Source organism: Pelodiscus sinensis, chromosome 1 (assembly GCF_049634645.1).
Source record: "Pelodiscus sinensis isolate JC-2024 chromosome 1, ASM4963464v1, whole genome shotgun sequence".
Lineage (NCBI taxonomy): Eukaryota > Metazoa > Chordata > Testudines > Trionychidae > Pelodiscus > Pelodiscus sinensis.
Genome location: NC_134711.1, coordinates 76,693,927 through 76,717,759, shown reverse-complemented (window position 1 = coordinate 76,717,759; position 23,833 = coordinate 76,693,927). Strand labels below are relative to the sequence as shown.

Below are 23,833 nucleotides of genomic sequence, written 5' to 3'. Positions count from 1 at the left end.
ACTTTGAGTAAAAAATACCTTTGCTTTACACTCACTTAGCTTTTCACTGCAAACACTGCTTGGAATAGTAATATGGCTTAAGCAAGCATTTTTCAGTTAAAGAACCCTTATATTTTAAATGATAAAATAAAAATATATAGGGAACTTCAAATTTCCAAAAGAAAATCTCAAGACCTTGAGACATTATTGTAAAATCCGTATGTGTGCTCTCTGACAAAGGTAAGCTGGAATTCAGCGAAATTACATTCATTGTCATAGTGATACTAGTTACAAACACTTGGGCTGTGTCTACACTGGCACCTTTTTCTGGAAATGCTTAAAACGGAACAGTTTTCCGTTATAAGTATTTCCGGAAAAAGAGCATCTACATTGGCAGGATGCTTTTCCGGAAAAGCCCTTTTTCCGGAAAAGTGTCTGTGGCCAATGTAGACGCGCTTTTCTGGAAAAAAGCCCCGATCGTCATTTTCGCGATCGGGGCTTTTTTGCGGAAAAGACTACAGTGCTGTCTACACTGGCCCTTTTCCGGAACAGTTTTCCGGAAAAAGGACTTTTGCCCGAGCGGGAGCAGCATAGTTTTTCCGGAAAAGCAGCTGATTTCTTACAGTAAATCGTCACTGCTTTTCCGGAAATTCAAGGGGCCAGTGTAGACAGCTTGCAGCTTATTCCGGAAAAGCGGCTGCTTTTCCGGAATAAGTGGCCCAGTGTAGACACAGCCTTGTTGTTATATACTAGATTTTATCAAAAAAATTAAAAAGGAAAGAGGCAGAAAGTATTGTAAATTTAAGACTTCCATTTTAATTCCTAAGTGCTATTTCCATGATCAGAAAAATGATTATATTTGCAATTCAGTAGACAGTGGTTTGGCACCTTCAAGTGAGTGGATTATTTCAATTTAATTCTATAATGTTCTTTCAAAAAAATCCCTCCCCTTACTCATAATCTTTTTCTTGTTGTCTTTCCTTTTATTTTGGTTCTATTTCAGGGAATATATGGTTTGGAAGATGCTATTGCTGAAATAAAGGATTTAAAAAAGCAGATTAAAATAAGAGATCATGAGATTGAAGGATTGATTAAGGAAGTAAACAAACTTGAACTTAAAATTAATGATTTTCTTGATGAAAATGAAGAGCTCAGGGAGCGCTTAGGTATGTGATTGATGTGACTGTGCCATAGAGTTCAAATAACATTATATTAATGCAGGTATCTTACCTTATCGTAATTCAGTGTGTGTAAGTTATTTTATTTGTCTACTAAAAATGAAGTGATGAATTTATTTATTTATTTATTTATAAGAAATTATTAGCTGCAGGATCGTTCATGAACAAATGTGGCCATTAAGCTGCTTTTGACAGAGCTACAATCATTTTTATTTCCATGACGGTACCTAACTTTGCCTGATTCCAAAATGACTCACCCATCATAGTACATTCAAACACTACGAAATTTGTAAAGATAATATTCTAGTATTATCTTTCGTAGTATTGATTGAAAAATACAGAAAGAAAAAACATGAGTTAATCTGTTTAAATTATTCTATAGTTAAAGATAAATTGCTACCCGGAGTTAAGTTTATGTATCCTTTAGCTATGGGTCAGTCAACTAATACTGTCCCTTTCCAGATTATGTTAAGCATGGAAGAGCTGTTATATATGAAGAAAACAAGTATTCCTATTAGTTTTCAGAATAACTATTTGTTATCCTGCTTGAATATTTATCAAAGTATTCTTATTTAGATAGGTTATATATTAATGCTTTTCAAATGTACATTATTCCTTCTAACTAATAAATACCACCTGCATTATGTTTCAGGTCTTGATCCAAAGACAATGATAGATTTAACTGAATTTAAAAACAGCAAGGCACTAAAACAGCAGCAGTACAGAGCTGAAAACCAGATCCTTTTAAAAGAGGCAAGTGATAAATTGTGTTTATGCATATTTTGTAAAATGAAACTGAACAGAAATAAATATTAACATTTTATTATGCAGATTGAAAGATTGGAAGAAGAAAGAATTGCACTGAAACAACAGATTCGTAAAATGGCTCAGGAGAAAGGAAAAAGAGCGGCAATGTTAGGTATGTTAGAATCATGGCAGCTTATTTTGATTTTGACTGATTTCAGGCCAGCCACGGTAAATGGTTCTGTGTGGGTTTATTCAGCATAACTTTTCAGTGTGCTACATTTGCTAAGGTATGTAAATATTAAGAAGCTGAGTATAGATAGTGACCCAGATCTTCAGCTGCACCAGAGGTCTAGTTGGTATATTGGGAGAAAAGGGATGGAGTGGCTTTATGTTTCACTCATGCTCCAGCCTTATGTGTGTTCTAATTTTGCTGGCCTATAAAGGTATTTGAAGTGTAGTCAGAGTGCAAAATGGCCTTTCTGCATCCTCCCTCTCTCTTTAGGCAAACGCTCATTAACAGAGACATTGCAAAGAGCTTACTATGTCAATTTTGCACCAGCCAGAAGTTCATCTACCCTGTGGAAATCATCAGGTGCCTACTAAAAGCAACTTTACAACTCCTTTGCATCACAGAACAGGGATCAGATATCTAGTCCGCTGTTTGGAACATTTCATTTTGTTGTTAGGGGATTGATAAATTCATCCATAATAATTTGTTATTCATAAATGTATTGGTAATTAGGATTGGATGCAGATGACTTGCAGATGATTGATAGCTTTACAGAAGATCTGAAGACAAAAAAAGGAAAATCAGATTTCATGAGCACAGTTAATTTTGATGAAGTTAAAGCAAAGGTATGGTCATGGTATATGAATGTGTATTATTTTTTCTGAATGAGTTGGGCCTCAAAATAGGAACTATGTTAATATCTAAGTATATAGTTCTGAGAATTCTGTATGGCTATTAATTATTGATATACCTGTCTAAAGAAATAATCCTAAATGAATTGTCTGTACATTTTGATGTAACAATAATAAACATTGTTTACTTTTCTATGAATACAGGATAACAGTTCATATAACATGGAAAGGAAAAACATACTTTCAGTTAGAGGAGCATCATTTAGTGTGTTAAAATCTGAAAAGGATATATCTGAAAACACCATGGATTTGGGAAATCTATCAAGAAGAATTTCTAGTATACTTCGTAATCTAAATCAGTCAGAAACAAGTGGAGATATTTTTGTCCAATTAGATTCTAGACATGTGGCACAGATGCAGCCAAAAGATGATGGCCATAGTTCAGAAACTTTTACCATAAAAGAGCTTTATAGATCATCAGGATTACAATCTACAGACACGCTAGGGACAACAGATTATGTAACTAATAGGCAGCTATCGAAAGGCGTAAAATCAGACTATCCGTATCCATGTTCATTTTCTGCTGCCCAAATAATGAAAAAGGATTCCAAAAGTCAGCCGATAAAACAACAGAGAAGCCAAAATTATGTAAAAAAAGCATCTTTTCAGAAACAAACAGAAATATGCTCTGGTTCAGACCAAACATTTTCTCAAGATTTCCAAGGAGGGTTGTCTCTCAGACAAAAATCTGCTATTTTTTGTCAGTCTATCCATGAGAAGCCAGTAGCACCATATGAATCACAAGTAGTAAAGCTAAAACATGAACAGGACTATTCTCAGATAAAGTATTCTGATTTCTTAACTGATTTCCAAGATGTCAGCAAAGAACAGAGAGACTTTCCAGAATCATTGCAGGCAGAAATTTTGGAAAGTGGATTTGAAGATGGACTATCAAAATATGTATGTCAGGTAGATCCAGTTGAAAATCTCATAAAGCAGTTGAGGAGTGAATTATTTTTCCTTAGATCACAGGTGAGGCTTCTCCATGATATCTATAAGCTTACCCTTTGCAATTACTCAGAAAATATATTCAGTAACAGATAATAAACAGTGTACATTTTTTTATTTTATGTGTTTCAACTTGATTGATTAAAGTACATAAGACAGTTCCATTCCTGCACATTTGTGGTATTGGCAATAAAACATAGAAAGTTCTTTAAATATAAAGTCTCCAGAACCACGACTGCTTCATAGCCAATGTGTATGCAGCAAAAGTATAAAAAAGGTTTTTTTTAATGGAAAACAAGATTAGAATGATTTTAGGTCTAGCCATTTCCACTCCTCCCCTCAAAAAACCTACACCAAACCCTTGTTTAACTTCTCACCTTCTAGTCTTACCTTTCAGATTCCCTTATGACTATAGTGTTCTCTCCATTCTTACGTTTTAGTTTCAGTAAAACAAAAGGATACTGTAGCACGAGGCATAGGATTGAAGCACTCGCAGAAAAAAATTAGTGGGTGCTCTCCGCCTACCCTCTCAGCACCTCTCGTCTGCCTGCAGCTCCACCCATCAACTTCTCCTCCCTCCCAGCTCCTCATGCCCATCATGATCAGCTGTTTCACAGTGTGCAGGAGCTGTTGAAAGGAAAGGGGAGGAGCAGGGATGGGATATGCTATAGGGGAGGGGCAGAACTGGGTAGGGATAGCTAGCGGGGATGAGAAGAGGTAGGTTGGAGTTGGGGGCTTGGGAGAAGGGATGGGTGGGGTGGGATGGGACCTGAGGCAGAGTGGGAAGAAGCAGAATGAGGGTAGAGGTTTTGGGGAAAGAAGAAAGGTCTAAGGAGTGGCAGGAGTTTGAGCACCTCTGGGGCTTATAGGAAGCTGGTGCCTGTTGCATCATGTAATAAAGTTTTGTAATTTTCAGAGCTTATCTGGATGAGGTGGAGGCTGAGACGGATCTGCTCTCTCTGATATTAGTGGAAACATTAATGAATTGTTGAGGAGTACAAAAGCGTAGCACAAGCACAGAGGAACAAAATCAGAAAGGCTAAAGCACAGAATGTGTTAAACCTAGCAAGGGGCATAAAAGGCCATAAGAAGAGGTTCTTCAAATATGTAAGGAGTGAAAGAAAGATAAAGTGTAGGTTCTCTACTTAGCAGGGAAGGAGAGGTAATAACTTATATCAGGAAGCGTGAGGTATTTAATGTTTATTTTTGCTTTAGTCTTCACTTAAATATGTTAATAGTGACCAGATACTCATCACAATTAATGTTAACAACATGGTGAAAGGAACACAAGTCGAAATAGGGAAAGAACAGGTTAAAGACTAGATAAGTTAGTTTTATTCAAGTTATTAGGGTCTAATGAATTTAATGCTTGGGTATTTGCGGAATTAGCTGACGTGCCCTTAGAACCATTAGCAGTTACCTTTCAGAATCATGGAGGTATGGCGAGGTCTCAGGGGCCTGGAGAAGGGCTAACATAGTGCTCATCTTTAAATATGGAAATGAAAGAGGACCTGGGGAATTATAAACCAGTCAGCCTAACTTAAATACCTGGAAAGATACTAGAACAAATTATTAAAACAATCAATTTATAAGCACCTAGAGAATAATAGATAGGCAAGGTGTATGAGGTAACATCTTTTATTGGACCAGCTCCTGTTAATGAGAGACAACCTTTTGAGCTACACAGAGGTTTTTTTTAGGTTTGGGAAAGGTACTAACAGTGTCCCAGCTAAATACAAAATTGAACAGATAGAATATGCACTATTTACTTATGCTAAACTATGGAATTGTTCAAGGTGAAGTGGCCAGTTGACTCCCCTGTAGTTACAGGACTAGAGATGTAAGCGACTAGTTGACTATCTGATAAGCAAAAGCTTATCATGTAGTCGACCAGTCCCTCGACTAGTTGCTTACTTCCTCCCACCATCAGCTTCTATGAGAGGCAGCAAGGGGGTGCGAGCAGGAGCTCGTGCTGGAGGGGAGCCGTCTTAAAAGCCGGTTTCCCCCCGCACCATCTCTGCAGGATGCAGAGAACACGGGGTAATGGGGACCAGACGCAAGCTGGGAATCAGCTGATTCCCGGCTCACGTTCAGTCCCAGATGCTGTGCCTCTGCTTTTTAATTGTATTAAGAGCCTGCCGCAGCGGGAGGAACCCTGCACGAGCTAGGAATCAGCTAGCCTGGCCCACGCTGGGTTCCCCCCGCTGCGCTTCAGTCTTTTAAAGGTGTTTAGAGCTGATTGGACAACTGATTCCTGGCTTGCACCAGGTCCCTGCTGCGCTACAGCCTTTTTACATTTAAAGCTGGTGCACAGTGTGTGGGGGGACCTGACGCAAGCCCGGAATCAGCTGTTCTGGCTTGTTCTGGGTCTCTCTTGCTGCACTTCAGCCTTTTAAATGGATTAAGAGCCAACAGGCCAACAAGCTCTTAATCCATTTAAAAGGCAGAGCCGCAGCGGGGTAAGCTCCTGGGGTCGGGACTAGTTAATTAGTTGATTAAATGAAATGTAACATACCTACACAGGATTAAAAGTTGTGGTGTGTTAGTGGGTTACAGAATATTGTAATAAGCCATAAATTCAGTGTCTTTATTAAAACCATGATTGTTAGTGTCAAGAAAAGTTATGAATTTGAGCTCTCATGCTTGTCTTTTAAGAGTGCTGCACAAGTTTGATGTTTTGAGTATCTTTCCCAGATTTGAAGACAAGCTTTGTGTAAATCAAAAGCTTGTATCTCTTACCAACAAAAGTGGGTCCGTTAAAAGATATTCCTCACTCATCTTGTCTCTGCTATCCTGGGATTAACACAATTACAGCAACAATACATGGAGGATAATAGCCTTGTAAGGAATTGCCAGTATAAATTTGTTAAGAACAAAAACTAACCTAATTTCCTTCTTTGGTGGAAAGATGTGAACAAATTGGAGAGAGCCCAGAGGATAGCAACAAAAATGATTCAAAGTTTAGAAAACCTGATCTATGAGGAAAAGTTAAAAAACTGGGCATGCTTATTCTTAAAAAAAGAAAACTAAATATGTACAGTCAGTCCCCGGGTTATGCGGATCCGACATATGTTGGATCCGTACTTAGGAACAGGGCTTTTCTCACCCCGGAGGACGCGGGTGGCGGAACCGCCCATACGCTCCGCGGTCCCACCGCCCGCGTCGTCCTGGGCGAGAAAAGCTGCTCCGCGTCTCCTTGGTCTTCTGGGGAGGGGGCCCCCAGCAGACCAGGGAGACACGGAGCAAAGCTGCGGAGGACCCGGGCGGCGGGACCGCGGCGCGTCTTGGTCCCGCCGCCCGCGTCTCCCTGGTCTGCTGGAGGGGGGGGGGGGTGCAGCTAGTGCGCCACCCCCCCCTTTCCCCCCCCCCAGCAGACCAGGCTTTTCTCGCGGACGCCTGTGGTAGAGCAGCTGGGGCGCTGCCGGTTGGTTCCGCAGCGCCGCTCCTCGGCACTACTGGACCAGCCCAGCAGCACCCCAGCTGCTCTGCCCCAGGCAACCCCAAGTCACCTGCTGCTGAAACTGACCAGCGGCTGACTACAGGAAGCCCGAGGCAGAGTTGCTCTGCCACGGGCTTCCTGGAATCAGCCGCTGATCAGTTTCAGCAGCAGCTGACTTGGGGACACCTGGGGTCGAGCAGCTGGGGTGCTGCTGGTTGGTCCCCGCAGCGCCGAGGTGCGGCGCTGCGAGGACCTACCCGGCAGCGCCCCAGCTGCTGTGTCCCAGGTGTCCAGATTCAGCAAACCTACAGTTCCTATCTTGTACGTAACCCGGGGACTGCCTGTAATGTGTATTGATAATGAGGACTGTACTCACTTGTTTTCCACGTGAACTGAAGGTAGGATAAGAAATAATCCTCTTAATATACAGCAAGGTAGATTTAGGTTAGATAATAGGAAAAATTCTCTAGCTATAAAGATAGTTACGTACTGGAATAGGTTTCTGAATGAAGTTGTGGAATCCCCATCATGGGAGGTTTTTAAGGATATGTTGGACAAATATCTATCAGAGAGAGTTTATGCATATTTGGTTTTGCCTAAGTGCAAAGTGCTGGATTTGATGACCTCTTGAGGTCCCTTCTATATTTCTATGAGTCTGTGTGCTTGGCCAAAGATCAGAACAGTGTCCTCTGTCAGAGGATGCCACAGCTTTAGCCAATGCAAGGCATAGAGGAGAAGCAGCTTCAGCTACTAAAGTGGGGTTTGTCTACACTACAGCGTTAATTCGAACTAACTTAGTTCGAATTAGTTAATTCGAACTAAGCTAATTTGAATTTGCGCATCCAGACTTAAAAACTAGTTCGAGTTAGCATTTTCCTAATTCGAACTAGCATGTCCACACAGAGTGGAACCTGAACTGGGGTTAAAGACGGCCAGAAGCAGTGCCGGCAGGGCATCAGAGTAGGACTTAGAGCGTGGAGCTGCTGTCTCAGGCTAGCCGAGGGCTGTGCTTAAAGGGTCCCGACCCTTAACCCGGACAGACAGTTCTCAGGGGTGCCCCGCTTGCAAAGCAGTCCTGGCTTGGAGTGCCCTGAGTGCCCACACTCGGCACATCACAGCACTTGGCCATCAGCCCGGCTACACCTGCCGCAGGCTGCCATCTGGGGAGAGGGGTCAATCGGGGGGCTGCAGGAGAGTTTCTACCCCGAGGAGCCCGCAGAGCCACCCCAGTCCTCCCCATCAGAGGCGCGTACCCCATTCCTCCTTCACCTCCTTCCACTTACACCTCCCTAGCCCCCCTTCCTGATGTACAAAATAAAGAACACGTGTGTTCAAAAATAGAAACTCTCTTTATTGAACAAAACTGGGAGAGACTGGGAAAAGGAGGTGGGAGAGGGGAAGAGAGAGGGTGCAAGAGGGGAGGGCAACTACAATGATCAGGGGTTTGGAACAGGTCCTATATGAAGAGAGGCTACAGAGACTGGGACTTTTCTGCTTAGAAAAGAGGAGACGAAGGGGGGATATGATAGAGGTATATAATAGCAGGAGTGGGGTGGAGAGGGTGCTTAAAGAAAAGTTCTTCATTAGTTCCCATAATAGAAGGACTAGAGGACACCAAAGGAAAGGAATGGGTAGCAGGCTTCAAACTAATAACAGAAAGTTGTTCTTCACAAAGCAAATAGTCAACCTGTGGAACTCCTTGCTGCAGGAGGCTGTGAAGGCTAGAACTAGAACAGAGTTTACAGAGAAGTGAGATACAGTGATGGAGGTTGGGTCCCTGGAGTGGTATTAGCCAGGGGGTAGGAATGGTGTCCCTGGCCTCTGTTTGTGGAAGGCTGGAGATGGATGGCACAAGACAAATGGCTTGGTCATTGTCTTCGGTCCATCCCCTCCAGGGTACCTAGGGTTGGCCGCTGTTGGCAGACAGGCTACTGGGCTAGATGGACCTTTGGCCTGACCCAGTACGGCCATTCTAACCTCAGGGCTCAGGGTCGGGGGTCTCACTGGACCACCCTGATTTTCATGCAAACCTGCTCCTGGGTGGCCAGGCTGGCAGCTATCCTGCCCTAGACGGCCACTTTCCTGTGCCTAGTGCGGAGGTCGTGGACAAGGTCCACGATGTCTGCACTAGACCAGGCGGGTGCCCGCCTCTTGTGGTCCTGGGCAGGCTCCCGTGAGCCGCCAGCCTGGTCCCGGGAAGAGGTGGAGGGCTGGGTGGCAGCGGGTGGCTGGCTTGAGCCGTGCCACGTGCAGGGTCTGCTGGCTGGGTGCTAGCAGGCTTGCACCTGGCATGGGCACCGTAGCCAGCCCGTGCCCCTTTAAGGGGTCCGGGGCCGGGAGGGGGGCAGACGAATTTCCCTGGTGTTGGCCAGAGTGGCCACCAGGGAAAGCTGGGGAGGGCTAGCCTCCCACTAGTTCAAATTAAAGGTCTACACAGCCCTTAAGTCGAACTAGTAAGTTCGAACTAGGCTTAGTCCTCGTGGAATAAGGTTTACCTAGTTCGAACTAAGCGCTCCGCTAGTTCGAATTAAGTTCGAACTAGTGGAGCGCTAGTGTAGCGCCTATCAAAGTTAATTCGAACTAACGTCTGTTAGTTCGAATTAACTTTGTAGTGTAGACATACCCGAGGATAGGCAAGGAAAAGTACCAAGTTATTAAGGAGATGAAAGTCTCTTCTCTTTCAGGCATCCTCTAGCTAATGAGAAATTTCTGAGCTGGCTTTTAGTTGCTTTTCTATCTTTTTATTTGGTGGCAAAAGAAACTATAAACTTAATGTTAGGAAAAGATTTCAAGTGGTAAAATATGTTAGATTACTGGTTCCTAAATGGTGCTATATGGAGCACTTTCCAGTGATTCATAAAGGAGTTGGTTAGTTGCATTGTGCTAGCTTCTTTTTCTTTTTCTTCATATGCAAAGTTACATTGAAAAATAAATACATTAAATAGTTTCTTCACATTTTTTATGTAAACAGTTGCTGTACTTCTGAAATATTTTATTGAATTGCCATTAGAAGGGGAGGTGGCTCACTTTATTATGACATGAAGTCTACAATACAAAAAATTTGAGGAACTCTATATTAATCTGCTGAAATAATCTTCGAAGAGAAATAGTGGAGTCTCTATTGTGCGAGCCATTTAAAATTGGACCGGAAGAAGCACTGGAGAAAATAGGGTAGTGCAGGAATGAACAATTTAATCAAAGAATTCTTTCCCATTTCTAACTTAAATGATTCACAACTATGAGAGGCATTTTCTAGATTTATCAAACTACCCTTTTTTATGTCCATAATTGATAATTGGGACTCTTATCTGTAAAATCAGCCTTTTAAGCTATTGTCTTTTATGCTTTACTCCAACGGGTCATTTTAAAGTAATGGTTAAGAAACCTGTAAAACAAATAATATAATTAATTTACTACTAAAATGTAAAAGTTTATTTCTTTACTCATATCACAGAAAAGTTTTTGGAAAGGTAATGTACATAAATGGAGATCAAATAATTTGCTAATTATCAATTGTTCTTCTAGAATGAGCAGATATCCAGGGATCTTTTGGCCAAGAGTACATTATATAGAAATGCAGAACTCGAGCTTGAGAGATGCAGGAGCCAGGCAGTGCAGGTAGTGAGAGGGTTTCATAGGGTATTTATGAAGAGAGGCTACTTTAAATGATTGCATAAATATTATTTATAGCTTTAATTTTTTTCTTTTACTGCTTTTGTTGTTTGCAGATGACACTCTTTTCCTGTCCTTTTCTAACAATAGAATTGTACTATCACATATGTATGATTTAATAACACTTCTTCAGGCATCTAATCTTATTTAATAGTCATTATTCAATTGTAGGATTTTAAGTATTCTGGCACTAAAAGACTCTAAATCTTGTGACTTGAAAATCCAGTTTTAAGATTGTTTGTTTTTCCTGGTAGAATGAATACCTTGCAAAAGAATTAAATGAGAGAGAGAAAGATTTGGAACGGAACAGAACTGCGATAGCCAAATTTCAATCTAAATGTAAGATGTAATTCTTTTGTTAGTATAGGCCATGATTAAATTTCTAAATAGCTGCTGATTTTGTCAGATCTTTATGTATAATTTTTAGTGTGCTAATATGAGCCTGCTTTATTTTGTTATACTTGCAAATCTTACTTGGTGTTTTTTAGAATGCATGAAAGCAGTGTGTGTGTGTGTGTGTGTGTGTGTGTGTGTGTGTGTGTGTGTGTGTGTGTGTGTGTGTGTGTGTGTGTGTGTGTGTGTGTGTGTGTGTGTGTGTGTGTGTGTGTGTGTGTGTGTGTGTGTGTCTACACACACACACAAAATCCTCAGCCCAATCCTCAGTTCCTAACAACCAGCCAATAGAAAGTGACCCCTACCAATCTCTCACCTCCTGTTGGCTGGAAACAACCAGCCAACAGGAGCTGAGAAATTGGCTTGGAGGATGGGGACAGCAGAAGCCTCTTTCCCCTGCTGGAGTTGAGTGTGACGTGGAGGGAGCAGCTTACACTTAAAAGTGACCTGGGACTGCAGCAGGCAGGGAGCCCAGCCTGTCTCCGAGGTGCTGCAGGGCTGCTGCCCGGGAGATGCTTAGATAAGTGCCTCCAGCCAGAGCCTCCACTGGCACCCTTGTCCCTCCCGCACCCCCAGGCCACCATCCAAACCCTCTACACCCCTCTATTCCAGGTTTTATCCCCCACCCAGAACCTCTCCTGCACCAATCCCAGACCCTGCACCATATTTCCGTGCCCCAGGTCACCACTCAGATGCTCTGCCGTCTGCACCCCCTTTTCCCCACAATTTCCTCCCAGACTCCTTCCCCCAGGTCAGAATCCTCTCCTACACCCATACTCACTCCCTAATCTTATATCCCAATTCCCTGACCCAAGTCACAACCCCCTCCTCCACCCAAACTCCCTCACAGACTTTACACTGTCTCCTGCATCCCTGTCCCTTACCCCATGTGCCCTTCTACATCCAACCTCCATCCTAGACCCTGCACCTCATCCATAGAAAAGTGTGGCCCTTGACCACTTTCCAAAATCTTGGTGTGACCCCTCCCCCCCACCAAAAATTATTGCCCACCCCTGACCTAATACCAAAAACATAGCAAATATAAACATAGAAATATAGCTTGAAGGTTGATACCAATAAGTTACAAAATGATATAAATGAAATGTATTTACCAAGATCTCATGTTTCTTGAGAACTTCGCTAAATACTTTAATCTTTCATATATCTTTTTTTAAAAAGTTTCTATAGTGTGGTATATATTCCTGATTAAGGTTTACATCAGTGGCACTATGTAAGCCCAGGAAAGCTTATGCCCAGATAAATTTGTTAGTTTTTAATGTGCCACAGGCCTCCTCATTGTTTTTGCTTAAACAGATTAACATGGCTATCTCTCGGAATTTTATTTATTTTAATATATGAAATTTAAAATAACAAGGTCCTTAGATCCAATCTAGCTCAGCACTTACGTGCATGCCTAACTTTAAATCCATTAATAGTCCCAGTGGAGGTAGTGGTATCACTCACTTATTTAAAGTTAGGCATATGCTTATGTGCTTTGCTGGATTAGATCATTAATAAACAAGCAGCTGAGGATTCAGAATGACACATTTCCTCCCTATGTACAGTAATCTTAAGTATCTGAACTCTGTAGGTAGAGGTATATTTCCTTGAATAAGATGAGCCATTTTTATTATGTCAGACTAATAGAAACCAAGATGAACTTGTATTCTTCCAGAGTATTTTAAAGTATTTTAGAAGTACACATTATTTTATTGTAGTAAAAGAATTATCAGATGAAAATAAACAACTTGAGCAAGGAATGAAAGAGATATTACAAGCTGTCAAGGAAATGCAGAAGGATCCCAGTGTGAAAGGAGGAGAAACAGCCTTAATGATCCCTAGTCTGGAGCGATTAGTAAATGTAAGCCTTCTTTCATTTGAATTAATTTTCTTGTTATAAGTTATTTATAGAGTTCTCTTTGTTTTGACTCTTCATTGTTGAATGTTAGCTGTTGTGTATTGAAAATACCCCCTAAAATCTTAAAAACACAAATGAAATTGACACATCAGAGTAAAATTCATGTTGATTGAATTGTCAGTCTTTAAAGAGTTGCTGAGAACTTTAAAAATGGATGTGGTGTTTTACATAAAAGCAGATTATAACACTGTATTAAAACATATGACTTTTAAAAATTAATCTATGTTGAGTTATAGTAGAGAATCAGAACACTGAAATATTAGCTTGAGACATGATGTTCATGCTGAAAATATTTATACTGTTAGATCTAGTTTTCTTAATCACTGACACAGCTAGATGTGTGCAGAGTTCATAGTCATGGGTAACAAGCAGATTACATACAAGTGTTCCCCAGTTTTATTGGGGTTTACCTTGTGGTGCTCATTTTGGGTTGTAGGCAGGGGAACCAACAGCTTTGCCAGATTCCTGGGTAAAGTGAGGGGGGCGGCTCCACAATCCCAGAAGGTGGGAGGGGCGAGGTCTCGGGCAGAAGGGGCAAGGACAGTTTCCCTGTGTGCCTATTGGAATGCAGTGCTCCTTCCCCCAATCTTCAGCATTGTTTGGCATTGTCCCCATCTCTTGAGGCAGTTCTCAGAGCCTTTAAAAGGCCCAGGGCTGTGGGAGCTGCAGCAGCGACTGGGAACCCTGGGCCCTTTTGAATATGCTGGGACCTGGGGCAGTTGTCTCCTTTTCCCCCATACGTGGTTGTAGGTTTTCCCCTCAGCACAGCCAGCCAGCTCTCCAAACTGACATGAGGATGGGATTGAGTTATATTTTGCCTGCTTTTGTCTTTCACTTCCCCTTATGATGGTTTAATTGTATTAATCCCTGTACTCCCTCTGTTAATCCCTGTACTCCTTCTGTCACAGGATCTGTAATTTTGAGTCCCATTTATGCACACTGAAAAGCTCCAATTTATTGGAAAATGTGGAAAAGTGTTTGTATTTTTTGTTTGTTTTTTCTTTTTCTGTTTACTAAATTAATTAATATGATAGGCAATCGAATCAAAGAATGCAGAGGGAATCTTTGATGCCAATTTGCATTTGAAAGCTCAAGTTGACCAGCTATCAGGGCGAAATGAAGAATTGAGACAGGAACTGAAAGGATCTCGAAAAGAGGCAATACATTTCTCTAATGAGTTAGCAAAAGCTAATATAAAGGTATATACTCTAATTTGTTTCCCAGTGATAATTTAGAACAAATACACTTAATACTTTGTATTAAAATTGTTTAAAATCCTAAATATTGCTGTCACTTTTTAATTTAACTGATAGATTTTATTTTTACTTACACATTTTGAAAATATGTAAATCCTGCAGCTATAATTGACAAGAGATACAATCCTAAATACTTGCTACTGTATTTATGGATTACATCTATGTACTTATTCTGAGTTAAAATCCAAATGTTATTCCATGCTTATAATAAAATTCCCAATACCAGTGCCCCATTATAGAGTTGGGTTTACTACGTGAGGTGTTGGAGACGGCTGTGCTAAAAATGAGTTGCAAAAAGAGTTTTGTTTCATTTTTCTTAAAATGAGTAATAATCATATTACACTTGATACAGACATAAGAGACTCTAATAGGCTAACTAACAGAGGCTCAACATATAGATTGATGTAAAAATGTTTTCCCTTTTGTCCACTGAAATCGCAGCTAATAATTTTAGCTCCACTGTGAATACTTTCAAATGTTTATATTGTATAGCCCAAAGGATTTGAGATTAACATTAAATTTATCTTCAAAGTGATGTCCTTTATAAGAAGCAGATTCTATATGTCCAGTATGAGTTCCTATTATCTGTAGCGTTAAAGAACAGTATTTTTTGGAGCATTGTTGTCAAAGTCTGTAGTCAGCCAAACCTCTTAGAAGGTTTATAAAAGAAGGAAATGGTAAATTTAGAATAAATGTGCTGAATAGCTATCAGAGCCATGCAGTTTAGCTTAGTCTTCATATGAAGGTTGGCAGGTTAAAAAGAAAGGAAAAATAACCTACAAATTAAGTGCGTCAGCAACTAACATAACTGAGATGTACCTCCAGGTGTGCGAGCTTGCTCTGGATGCTTGAATATTTTCAGCCATTTGACTCAAATGATTGAGATTCCATTTTTTATGGAATTGTAATTTTAAAGTAGAAACATTTACTTTATTATGAGATATTTATAATTCAAACAGTGTGAGACTGGATACTGCTACATTTTAGATTTGTATTTTTGGCTGAATAATAGGAGTTTCTTCTTACTCTATTCTCTTTGTTTGTTTTCTTTAGATTACACAGCTTAAAAATGAGATTTCTTTGTTACATCAATCAGAAGGTGCCAGTATAGTATTCAGAACAGTAAACCGTCCAGAAGGGTTGACTCCCTCAAGTGCCAATATAGTTAATTCTCAGAATGAATATTTAATACATCTTTTGCAGGTAATTGATTTAAATGTGGATGCTAGGGATGTTTGTAACGTATTTGTCGCCTTCCAAATCAGTTACCATATTGTATGTGAAAACTGGAGAGGCTGCTAAAAACTTGAACATATATTGTAATAGAATGTAGTTGTTTGAATCTCCCTTTTATTTCTAACCCTACCAAAGAAATGTACAAGGAAAAGCCAAGTTCTCCTCTTCTCCCCTCCCCAACAAAACAAAGAAGACTGCTTGCCTAGAATTGCATTATGTGATATGTATGTAGTACAGTCATTATATGTAATTTAAAGATCCTTAAAAGCAGGAATAGTTCAGTATGTCTGGAAGAAAACGCAGTATGCATTGGCTCCTCCTCCTGCACAGCTTGTGATACTTAATTTTTTTTCATTTTTTGGATCCTAAGCTGCATGTGCTTTGTGAGTTATGTTAAAGACTTTATACAGGTATTATATATTCCCAACATCACAAATAGACCTTTATACAAAATATTTGACAGAAAAATTTGGATGGAAGAGAGTTACATTTTTCACAGTGTCAAACAATTGTAAGGCCAGAGGACAATCAACAAACAATTTCTATACTGTTGTTCTTTTCATCTAAGTTTCCATGCTTGGTTTATGTAGAGAATTTTAGTATAGGAGGTTAGGAGACATTATTTAAGCATAAAATAAATAGTGAGCGAACATAATCTTTCTAACTTGGCCGATGGGAATGTGGCCTATTCTGTGAATTTATAAAGAAGGCCACTTCTTTTGCTTGCTATGAGTCAATGTTTTCATTACTAGAATTCCATAAATGTTGTTTTTCCAAGATTATATTAGAAGATTTTTTCCAAAGAAAGTTGACGTAGTATATCTAGCTGGAATCAATATATGATTACTAAATATATTTCTGTGTCCTGCCATGAAAAATTATTTATAGTCCTTAGAAACTTTTTCATTTAAAAAAAAAAACCCTGTAGTCATTATTTTGCTTGATTGAGCATTTATCAAGAAATACATAAAAGTTAATATGTAAGTGTTGTTTAAAATACTTCTGATTTTTTTAACTAAAAACTGGTCTGCAAATCCAGGCAACTGTCTTCGATGAATTCTCTCATGTTCTCCTTCTACACCCTACTTCTGTGCAAAGTTCCCTGTAGTCTTCAATTTACTGCTGTTATTTCTCATGTGACTTAGTTGTTCATTTTTGTGGCAGGAATGGTCTGAATGTTGAGAAGGACATAAATGTTTGAATTAAACCTGTTGATTGCTGAGATGAAGGGGGGGGGGAGATAATAAATGGTGGGTGGGAACTTAAAACAAGCACATAGCTACCCATATTATTAGTTACGTTTATTATCACCCCTATCAGCTTGTGTATGTCAGAAAAGTTTTGTTTTTATAATATTGTGTACATATGGAGTATGAATTCATTTTCCAGTGTGCAAAGTGCTTATACTTTCCAGGTATGCAGTTTCATCAGTAGTCTGTGTGGATAACTCCCAAATGTCAAGTAATTCTCAAATCTTTTTGAACTGTGAATTGTAAAATTATTTATTTATTACTTATAAATATTTAAAATACTTTTATTTAGACTGTTTTTGTTATGTTTTAGCATAAAGGCAAAGGCTCTGTTTCTCCAGTGAATTAACCTCACTGGTGCAAAGGTCTCTACTAGAGAATACCATTGGATGACTATGGTTTTGATGAATATTTTCAGATTTGATGTATACATTCTTAATTATATAAAAATTTTATTTTGAAAATGATCACTAGGAGCTAGAAAATAAAGAACAGTTACTTAAGAAATTAGAAGATGCACTAGAAGAATATAAGAGAAAATTTGCAGTAATTCGCCATCAACAAGGCTTGCTGTATAAGGAATATCAGAGGTACAAATACTGTGGGATCTTTCTTTTGCGATGGTCTGGGTGATAAAACCTTAAACTTTCAAAATGTTTTTTAATTATTTGAAATAGTAGAAAATATTAATAATTTTTCCCACTGTCTTCAAGTTGTTATTTCTATCAGCATCATGGAGGCTTGTGTGAAAAGAAGGCATCTGTATATTCCCCCTCTGGTGGTGCTGTGCCCTCTTTAGAAAATCATTGTCTGTTGGGCTTACATTTTGTTGCCTGCCTTTGTAATTTTCATAGCAACAGAGATCCTATTAGTACCCGGAAAATTAGCAAACTGTGACACTGTCTAGTTTCCATTGCATCTGAGAATTCATTTGTACCTGACATTTTTAGAAGCCTCACTTCCACTCTCCTCCGCTTTCACACATAAGAACAGGGAAAATTGGAGCTCACAGGGAATCTTGTGCTTAGGGGACACAGTGTTATTGCAAAGGAGGAAAAGGAAACATTGTTCTAGATCAGGGGTGGGCAATAATTTTTGATGGCAGGCAACTCTACGGCTCCATCTAGACTACATCCCTCTATCGGCAGAGAGACGTAAATGAAGCACTTCAAAAGTGCAAATGAAGCTGGGATTTAAATATCCCATGCTTCATTTGTATAATCATGTAATGGCACTCTTTCGAAAAAGTGCTATTTCGAAATTGAAACCACAGTCTAGATGCGGTTCTTTCAAAAACGGGGCGCTTTTTCGAAAGATTCTGTAAACCGAAGTCTAGACTGTGGTTTCAATTTCGAAATAGCGCTTTTTCAAAATAACGCCAAACTCAAATTAGCTAATTCGGAATAAGCGCTGTGTAGATGCTTAATCCGAAATAGGGGGCCTCCAGCCCTTCCCTGTTTCACCTGGTGGCCACTCTGGGCCAAACCAGGAAAACCCTTCTCCTCTCCCCAGGCCCGGAGCCCTGAAAGGGTAGACTCTGGCAGCACTACATGTGCCAGAGCCAGACCTGCCAGCAGTCACTGCCCCTCACCAGTGGCCACACAATGAGCCAGGCAGCCAGTGGCAGTGAGCTGTCCCTCTCCCAGTCCCCCAGCACCCAGGAGCCAGCCAGGGGCCGTAGACAGTGGGCGCCCTCCTGGACTACGGCGGAGATCACGAACCTCATTGAGGTTTGCGGGCAGGCCCCTAATGTCCATGATATCCGCACTAGATGGAGGAACGTGGCCGTCTACGGCTGCATAGCTGCCACCATGGGCAAGAAAGGTCACAGGTGCACCCAGGAGCAGGTGCGCCTCAACATAAAAGAGCTGCGGCAGACGTACGCCAGGGCCACTCGGGAGCTCTGCAGCAGAGGCAGAGACCTGCTGCTACTTCGCCGCCCTGGACCGCATCCTGGGGGGCGGTGCGGTCCGTGCCACCCCGGGGGGCAGCGAGCTGGGACCAAAGGGCCCTGACCAGGGTGTGGAGGAGAAGCCGCCACGCCAGCAGCACCCCCAAGCAGTCCCAGGAGAGGAGTCAGCAGGGTCGTCCAGGAAGGCCACACCATGTAAGTGCTGTCACTGTCCCCTTCCCCCGGGGGGGGGAGGGGTGACCAGGGACCGTGCACGTGGCCCTTGCTTACCATGCATCACGCAGCAACCTGTGCATGTGTGAGCACGTGCAGTGCCACCCCTGGGCAGGTGGCTCCAGCTGCCTGCCACACGGGCCATGGCCTTATAGCCACACGCATGTGTGAAGAGACCTGACATGCTCCTGATCCTGGGGCGGGACACAGCAGGACACCCTCCCTTCACAAGGCCCCTCTAATATCTCTCCCCTCACCTCGGCTGCACTATACACAGCACAGGGGCCTGGGTGCGGTCTCGGGGCAGCTCTCACTCCCGGCGATAGCCGGACAATCCGACCATGGCCTCTATGCAAGCACAGTGGCTCTGACGGTGCAGGGCACGGTCATTCTCACCTCACAAAGGTGGTCTGGGCTTCACCCACTGTGTCCCCAGGGAAAACTGACCACTTCTCTTCTTTCTCCACAGCCGCACCAGCTGCGCGTGCCGGGCGCACCACCCCGCCTGGGACCGCCTCCTACACCCGAGGACTCCTCTGGAGGACCACTCGAACACAGCAGGGCTACCACGAGCAGCACCTGGGGGCCCTGTGAGCCCTGCACTGCACCCTGGAGCAGTGGGTGCAGGACGAAAGGGACTTCTGGCGGGAGCTGCTTTCCCAGGGTCATGCCATATGCAACGACCTAAACACCCTGGTGCAGAGCATGCATCCTCGTGCCGCTTCAGCGCCTCCTCCTCCTCCCACTCCTTCTCGCCCTACTGTCTCTCCCTTCTCAACCTCCATACCCTCCTCCCCATCCCCCCGGGGACGCCGTCCTGGGAGAGAGTCGGCCTAGCGGCACCCCTGAACTTCCCCTCCCCCTCCTTCCCCTTGCTTCCCCCTTCCAGCTCCCTCCTCCCAGTTTTCCCCCTCCCCTCTCCCACCCTCTTTTCCCAGTGTCCCCAGAATTTCATACCCCCCCAGTTTTGTTAAATAAACAGAGTTTATATTTTTGAAAATACGTGTATTTTATTTGACATCAGGAAGGAGGGGTAGGGAGGGGTAAGTGGAAGGACGTGAGGGAGGAATGAGGCACAAGCCCCTAATGGAGCACACATGAAGACTGTTACTGCCTGCAGAACCCAGGGGCAGCTCTGGCTCCATGTTGCAGAGTGCTGTGATGTCCCGAGTGAGGGCAACCAGACCATGCAGAGACAAAATGCTTTGCTGTCCCTCATCGAGGTAGACAAGCAAGCTCAGGGATACCTGAGAACTGGCTGTCCGGGAGGGTCCCTTTAAGCACAGACCTCAGATATCCTCAGGCAGCAGCCCCACACAATAAGTCCTGACCTGGTGCACTGCTGGAACTGATTCCGGCCAACCTTAAATGCGATTCAAAGTCCACTCAGTGTGGACGTGCTATTTCGAAATAGCAAAACACTATTTTGAAATGCATTTTGTGTATAGACGCGTTATTTCGAATTAACTGTTTCTAAATAAGATATTTCGAAATAACACTGTAGTGTAGACATACCCATAGACTTCAGAAGGAAAATGCACCAGGATTCCATTACATAACAGGGTAGCAGTCTGTCAAAAGTCTGGTATCCTCTTCTTCTTTTTAACTCTTCTTTTTCACAAGATGGAGATCTGGGCTTTTTGCAAGAAGTATCTTGTACTTCAGGTATTCAGGTTTGATAGAATATTTGTCTTCATAACATGTTCTTCAACTTAGACAAGTATCCTTTCCTTACCACAGAATATAAAAATTTGCAGTTCCAACTTCTAATAGTGTACTTCATTTTGAGTTTTCTGAATACATTTTAAAAAACTGAAAAATTTGTTAATGTTTAAATAGCATATTTCAGTTGATAAATCTATAATGGTAACATGATGTATGAACTGTTTTGAAAAATCTTTACAGTATTTCATATTTTTAGTGAAAACAATGAACTATTTTTATTTAAATGAATATACATATATATTTATAGCGAAAAAGAAAGTTGGCAAACAGAATCTGAAAAAATGTTAGAAGAAAAGAAGAAACTGGAAGATCAAAAAGAACAGGATGCTATAAAAATAAAGGAATACAATGTAAGTAGTTTTCAAAAAAAATCTCTAGCCGTGCTTGAAAATGTGAGGAGGGGGGAAGACGAGGGAGTGCTGGGGGGAGTTGGCTTAAAAGTCGGTTAGCTCCAGTTCCATGGGAGGGGCAAGGGCACGGGCACAACAGTGGTGTTCCACCCTTGAAATGTACAAGAGACCCCTCTGGGGCTCTTATACATTTCAAAGCAGAAGTGCTGGGGTCAGCCACATGGCACTTCCGCCTTCGAAATGTAGCAACAGCCAGGAAGGCTCTTGCTACATTTCTAAGCGGAAGCACCTTTATCAACTAATTGAATAGTCGATGGAAATTCCATCAACTATTCAATTAGTTGATTAATCTAATTTTAACATCCCTAGTATACAGATAGGGACCAGATCTCAAAGTTACAGGTAAATAACCTCCTCTTTTTCTTGTTGGAAAATGTGCTCACTCCAACTGAATGCAGTGGATCTTTGGCTCATTGAAAAAAAATGGATTGTTTGCTTTCTTTAAGGGCTCCCTCTGTGGCTGGGCTGGGGGTGGGATAGGAATTTACTTGGGCTGATGTGGGAAGAACAGGAAGTGGCTGGATCAGATCTGGGACACTGTGTCTCCAGGTAGTTGAGGGAGGGGATGGTTATATCCCAGGCAATAGGCAATTTCAGAGGTTCCCCTCTCTCTTAGCAACAACAAGCTAGCAGCATCCCTCAGACTATATATAATAGGACCACTTTTTTACACAATCAGCTGTGGACATTATGCTAATAGCCTTTTTGCTTCCAGGACTGGGAAGGAGTTAACTGAGATGAGATTGTTGAAGGGGGTTGCTTTTATGGGTTTTTTTTTTTTAAATAATTTTTCCACAGCAGGTCATGGGTACATCAGGGTAAGGCGTTTCAGACAAGGTATAGCAACTTACTCAGTAATTTATGGCACACGTCCAGTACAAGTACTTATTGGGAAGGGGATGTCATTCTCTGATAAACTGTATTTGGAAGTAGATTTAGTGGAAAGCTAATAGAATTATGTACAAGTTGGGCCTTCTTGCTCTGGGAGGCTTGAGACCTGACTGGTCTCAAACCGGGGAGTTTGCCAGACCAGAGGTCAATAACAGCCTCTCTGCTGCTGGCCTCTCTGCTGCTGGCCTCTCCACTCCAGGCCCTGCTCCCAGCCACTGAGCTCCAACCTCAGCATCAGGACTCTGTTTCCAGCCTCTGAGTTCCAACCCTAGCCATTGGCCCCTGGCCTAGCCACTAGCCCAGCTTTCTGGTCCGGCAACATCCGTGGTCCTTCCAGGCCAATTTTTCCCATTGATTTTTCCAATTCTGGTGCACCCACGGGGTTCCTGACTTAATTTGATGACCAGAGAGTCAAGGATTCAAGAGAAGTTCAGCCTATAGAAAAAAATATTTCAATAAGGAAAGTTTGTCTGCATAGAGCCTGAGCTCTGATTAATTTATTTAGTGGCATTTATTTCCATAAGCTATAAAAATACAAAAGTAATAATATTTTATTGATTTTACAGAATTTACTGGATGCCCTTCAGATGGGTACTGATGAAACCAAAAAATTACTTGCAGAAAGCAGTAGAAAAATGACAGTCTTGCGAGTGAATGAACGGTCACTGACAAGGCAATATACAACTTTACTTGAAATGGAACGGCATCTTAGAAAAGAAAATGAGAAGCAAAAGACTGAAGTAACTTCAGTGGAGACTGCAGTTGGAGAAAAGATTGGACACTTGCAGCGTTTCAAGGTATAGCTCGTATAATATACATTTTGTGCTTTATTTCATTTATTTTGCACTATATGACATTCTGAAAGGTGAACACAGAGTTGGAAACATTTGTGACTTCCATTTATTTATTTAAGTTTTAAAATTGGCATTTTGAAGTCTACTGCTAGGTTGACTGGTAAAAAGACATGGCTATGATTTTGGAAGAACAGAAGCACAGTATCAGATTACATCTTGCCATAATACTGATTGACCAGTCAGAAGAATTTTGCTGTTTAGATGTTTTAACATGTAAAAAGCATGTTCATCTCTATACCTAAAATATGTAATACAGTTTTTCTCAGGATTCAAACTGGTATTAAAGGTTTACGATATCCAGCATTGTATTTCCCATTCTGTGTCAGCCTGTGTCACTGTTCAGGCACAGAGATTCTGGTTTCAGCCCACTATTTTTATTTTAAGTACAATTAAAACTTCATAATCTGTAAGAAGTGATTCTCACCATTAAACCTTTTAAAATTAGAAGGATTTTAATTATACATCTTTATAAGATATGCTTGTAAGTACCAGAAATGATAAACTGGAAGTGACAAATGCAACTTAACTATCAATACACAATCTGGTGGATATGAGAAAAGTAAATGTAGAACTAGGTATTGGTATATTATACACTAAGGATATTAAATTTTGATTAATCAGCTAATCGAGTAGTTGATGAACTTTCCCTTGACTACTCAATTAGTCAATAAGTGGGGGGTACTTGCTATCCCCACACGTCTCTTACTACATATAAAAGGCAGAGGTGTAGCGGGAAACTTGGGGTGGGCAGGGACTCAAGGCAGAGGTGCAGTAGTGGGGACTGGGCATGAGTGGGGACTGCTCGAGGCCTTGCTCTTCCTGGGTTCTCCGCTGCACCACTGCCTTTTAAATGTAGACCCTCTGGGTCTCTTACTACATTTAAACGGCAGA

The 23,833-nt window shown here is 41.6% G+C and overlaps 1 protein-coding gene across 5 annotated transcripts in view; it reads left to right on the top strand.

Annotated features, from left to right (window-relative positions):
* The window catches only part of CEP290 (centrosomal protein 290), a 129,968-nt gene that overhangs the window by 28,238 nt on the left and 77,897 nt on the right, over positions 1–23,833 (top strand). For 4 of the 5 annotated variants that reach the window (XM_006114000.4, XM_075932772.1, XM_075932784.1 and 1 more), the window contains 11 exons: positions 983–1,145; positions 1,810–1,910; positions 1,989–2,076; positions 2,647–2,759; positions 11,139–11,223; positions 12,996–13,138; positions 14,230–14,394; positions 15,505–15,654; positions 17,412–17,527; positions 21,035–21,137; positions 22,655–22,885. In XM_006114000.4, the coding sequence (XP_006114062.2) occupies positions 983–1,145; positions 1,810–1,910; positions 1,989–2,076; positions 2,647–2,759; positions 11,139–11,223; positions 12,996–13,138; positions 14,230–14,394; positions 15,505–15,654; positions 17,412–17,527; positions 21,035–21,137; positions 22,655–22,885 (1,458 nt within the window). Of the gene's footprint in view, positions 1–982; positions 1,146–1,809; positions 1,911–1,988; positions 2,077–2,646; positions 2,760–2,969; positions 3,798–10,737; positions 10,831–11,138; positions 11,224–12,995; positions 13,139–14,229; positions 14,395–15,504; positions 15,655–17,411; positions 17,528–21,034; positions 21,138–22,654; positions 22,886–23,833 lie in introns of all 5 variants that reach the window. The other variant, XM_025180148.2, reaches the window with a different exon arrangement.